This window comes from Anneissia japonica, unplaced genomic scaffold (assembly GCF_011630105.1).
Source record: "Anneissia japonica isolate Jap-2015-1 unplaced genomic scaffold, ASM1163010v1 scaffold287864_len1152817_cov193, whole genome shotgun sequence".
Lineage (NCBI taxonomy): Eukaryota > Metazoa > Echinodermata > Crinoidea > Comatulida > Comatulidae > Anneissia > Anneissia japonica.
In genome coordinates this window covers 788151-791245 of record NW_022710960.1, presented here as the reverse complement: position 1 = coordinate 791245, position 3095 = coordinate 788151, and the positions used below count along the sequence as shown (strand labels likewise).

At 35.3% G+C, this 3095-nt stretch overlaps 1 protein-coding gene across 2 annotated transcripts in view; it reads right to left on the bottom strand.

Annotated features, from left to right (window-relative positions):
* Positions 1–863: 863 nt before the first annotated feature.
* LOC117107164 (ribosome biogenesis protein BMS1 homolog) overlaps positions 864–3095 on the bottom strand; it is a 22972-nt gene continuing 20740 nt past the window's right edge. For both annotated transcript variants that reach the window (XM_033248752.1, XM_033248753.1), the window contains exons 23-25: positions 2820–2978; positions 2494–2592; positions 864–2352 (exon numbers count right to left, since the gene is read on the bottom strand). In XM_033248752.1, coding sequence (XP_033104643.1) covers positions 2257–2352; positions 2494–2592; positions 2820–2978 — 354 coding nt within the window. In that variant the 3' untranslated portion in view covers positions 864–2256. The remainder of the gene's footprint in view (positions 2353–2493; positions 2593–2819; positions 2979–3095) is intronic.

The window sequence follows — 3095 nt, the reverse complement described above, 5'->3', positions numbered from 1 at the left end:
AAAAGAAAATAAGAAAGAAAAAGAAAAAAAAATGATAGCCCACAACGCCTCAAATGTTATTTTCGGGCGTCTAGAATACAAAAATTTCGCGGGGCATGCCCCCGGACCCCCTAGGACATTGTTGTCACGATCGGCCCAAATTTCGGCACCCCCCCCCCTTTTGGACATCTCTGGATCCGCCCCTGATTATCGGTACCTGGAACAGCAACAACACGAAAGTAGGCCTACTATGCTACTGCACTGTAATGCATAGGCCTATTTTAATACACTACTTAGATAGGCTTTTCTTTTTCCATTCTTGATTTCAGAGGTCAAAAACATTTTTCAATTTTTTTTCAATGATATAATTGTGTAGACTAGTCTTTTAAGAACATTTTCCTGGAAAACTTTTTTGGATACGACACCCCATTATGGAGTTATGATTTTTTAAATAACATGATGTCAGAAAATCAGCCCAAAAGCTTATCTTATTTCTGTTGGTTACGCACCGCTGATTCGCAATGTTTGTCATCACTACCTATTTGTGAAAAAGGCCAAATTATAGGACCTACATGACTGTTATCATACTGGATGCTAATTCATGTTCAACATTACAGTTCTCTGTATGTGGCCTATTCTTTATAAAAATAATGGTTAATTTTGCTGAAACTCAGCAGGAGTGTAAGTCACTCTGAAATCAAATCCCGGATTTAACATGTTTCTGTGGTAACTATGTTGTCAATCGACGCTAGTCAATCAACTACCTCCCCAGGTTTTGTACCGAACAATAAAATGAAATAAACAAGTAGAAAGTTCAAGTGAATAAAATGAAAAATTAGTACTGTATACACCACACCCTAGCTATAACGAAATGAAGCAGAATCTCTTCCAAGAAAAATATTTTATTCTCTCTTATTAAAGTGAACAAAAATGAAAATATGAAGGAAATGCATAATATACAGTATCCGCATATACGAACAAACGAAATCAAATAAGAGATCTGCTCCAATAAAACTGTACTGACTTTGTAGCCAATACATTGCGTCTAAAATTCTTTTAAATAATAATTATAAATGGCAATCAATTAAGTCCAACAATTTTTCAAAACCATTTGGATTCGACTTAGGCAAGTTCAACTGTATTCTTTTTCTTTTTAATTCAGCATTCAGTTAAAACCACTTAATTTGAATGCCAAGAAATATTGTCTAGCACTCTCAAAATTTTATCCAAGAATGCTTAGCGTATTCACTAACAAGCAAATAGTTTTTGATCAACTAGTACATTACTATAGATCAACACTGGAGCAACTGAACTTATGTACCGCAAGCTGTATTTAAAGTGCAGCCGCTCGTTCACCCCTTCCCCCACCCCCTTGACACTTATTGGCACCCAAAGTAACCTGCAGCTCACAGGGTTAAGTTAACATGACCTTTTCCTTCTTTAGCATAGTGCATACTAAGACCAAAAGGCATTTTAGATAAAGTAATTGAGGGCACTATAGGTTACCATTACACTGACAGATAAACAGTTCAGTAAACAAATGCTTTATACATATTTAATTGAGAAAATATTAAATGTTTATAGTATTATATCTTGGCACATGACCAGCAGCATCTGACAACCATCATATGGTCAGAAATTCATAAAAATCACATTATAAGTGGTATCTAGGTCACATGACCAGCATCATCCGACTACCATCACATGATCAGCAATTCATAACAATCACATAAGTGGTATCTAGGTCAAATGACCAGCATCATCTGACAACCATCACATGATCAGCAATTCATAACAATCACGTAAGTGGTATCTAGCCTCAGGTCACATGACCAATAGCATCTGACAACCATCCCATGATCAGAAATTCATAAAAATCACATAAGTGGTATCTAGGTCACGTGACCAACAGCATCTGACAACCATCACATGATCAGCAATTCATAACAATCACTCAAGGGTTATCTAGGTCACATGACCAACAACATCTGACAACAATCACATGACCAACAATTCATAAATCACATAAGTGGTATCTAGGTCATGTGACCTACATCAGTCTTCACATAATCAGCACTTTTCCAAAAACCTCACATGGGCAGTAACCTGTACTGTATGTCACATGATGCATTTCTCTAAAAGCTCACATGATCAGTGGCATCTAGATCACATGACAACAAGCAGATCAATGGTTAGTAATACATATCACAGTGATCCATAATGATCTTACAAATGTCATCTGATATTTCACAGGTTTAACTGTGTATCAATTCTCTTTCAGTTTCCTTTCTTCTTCATCTTGCCTAGCATTCGGTATATTTCCCGTTTTGCTTTCTTCTGCCTTTCATCTTTCTTCTCCTCTAATAAAGACATCTAAAATAATAATAATAATAACAATAATAATAATAATATCATCAAAGTAAAACTGCGAATTTAGGTAAAACCTTCCCAAAAAACTTCCATAATATTCCAGGAACCTAATTATCAAATCTATTAATAATAGTACAAACATACCTTCTTTTTATGTAGTTCAACCCTGGCTACCATACGATTCCTTTCTTGTCGTTTTCGCTCGTTGTAGAGTGTGCTCATCTGATGAACTAAAGCTGCAGCCTATAAAACAGGATATGAAAATTTAACATAAAGGTTTCAAAAAATTAATCTAAAAGCCTTGTCCTGCTTAGATGCTTTTGAGATAAATAGATAGATGGATAACTTTATTGTCCTTGTAAATACAAACAAGGAATTTCATCTTCAATTGGCAAATGCTTAACAAAATTAATTATATATTTATTAACTAGTCAAGTTCCTGGTCAGTTTGATAACAACAATCATCATACCCTTCTTTCCTCTGGTTCCCGGACTACAGCTCTCATCTTTCCAATAGTTTTCCTGTTGCGATTTAGTTTCTCTTTTGGCTTGTCTTTGAAAGGAAGTGCCTTTTGCAGACCTCGTGGCACACGTAGCTCTCTGAATACCTTTGGTTTCCTTTCAATTGGCTACAAGTAAAAGCACAAGTATCAAACAGTACAAGTATCAAACACAATATATCAGAGGATAAACTCTTCTGTACAGTAGTAATTAATCTATCTATATGTAATCTCTTATACACATCT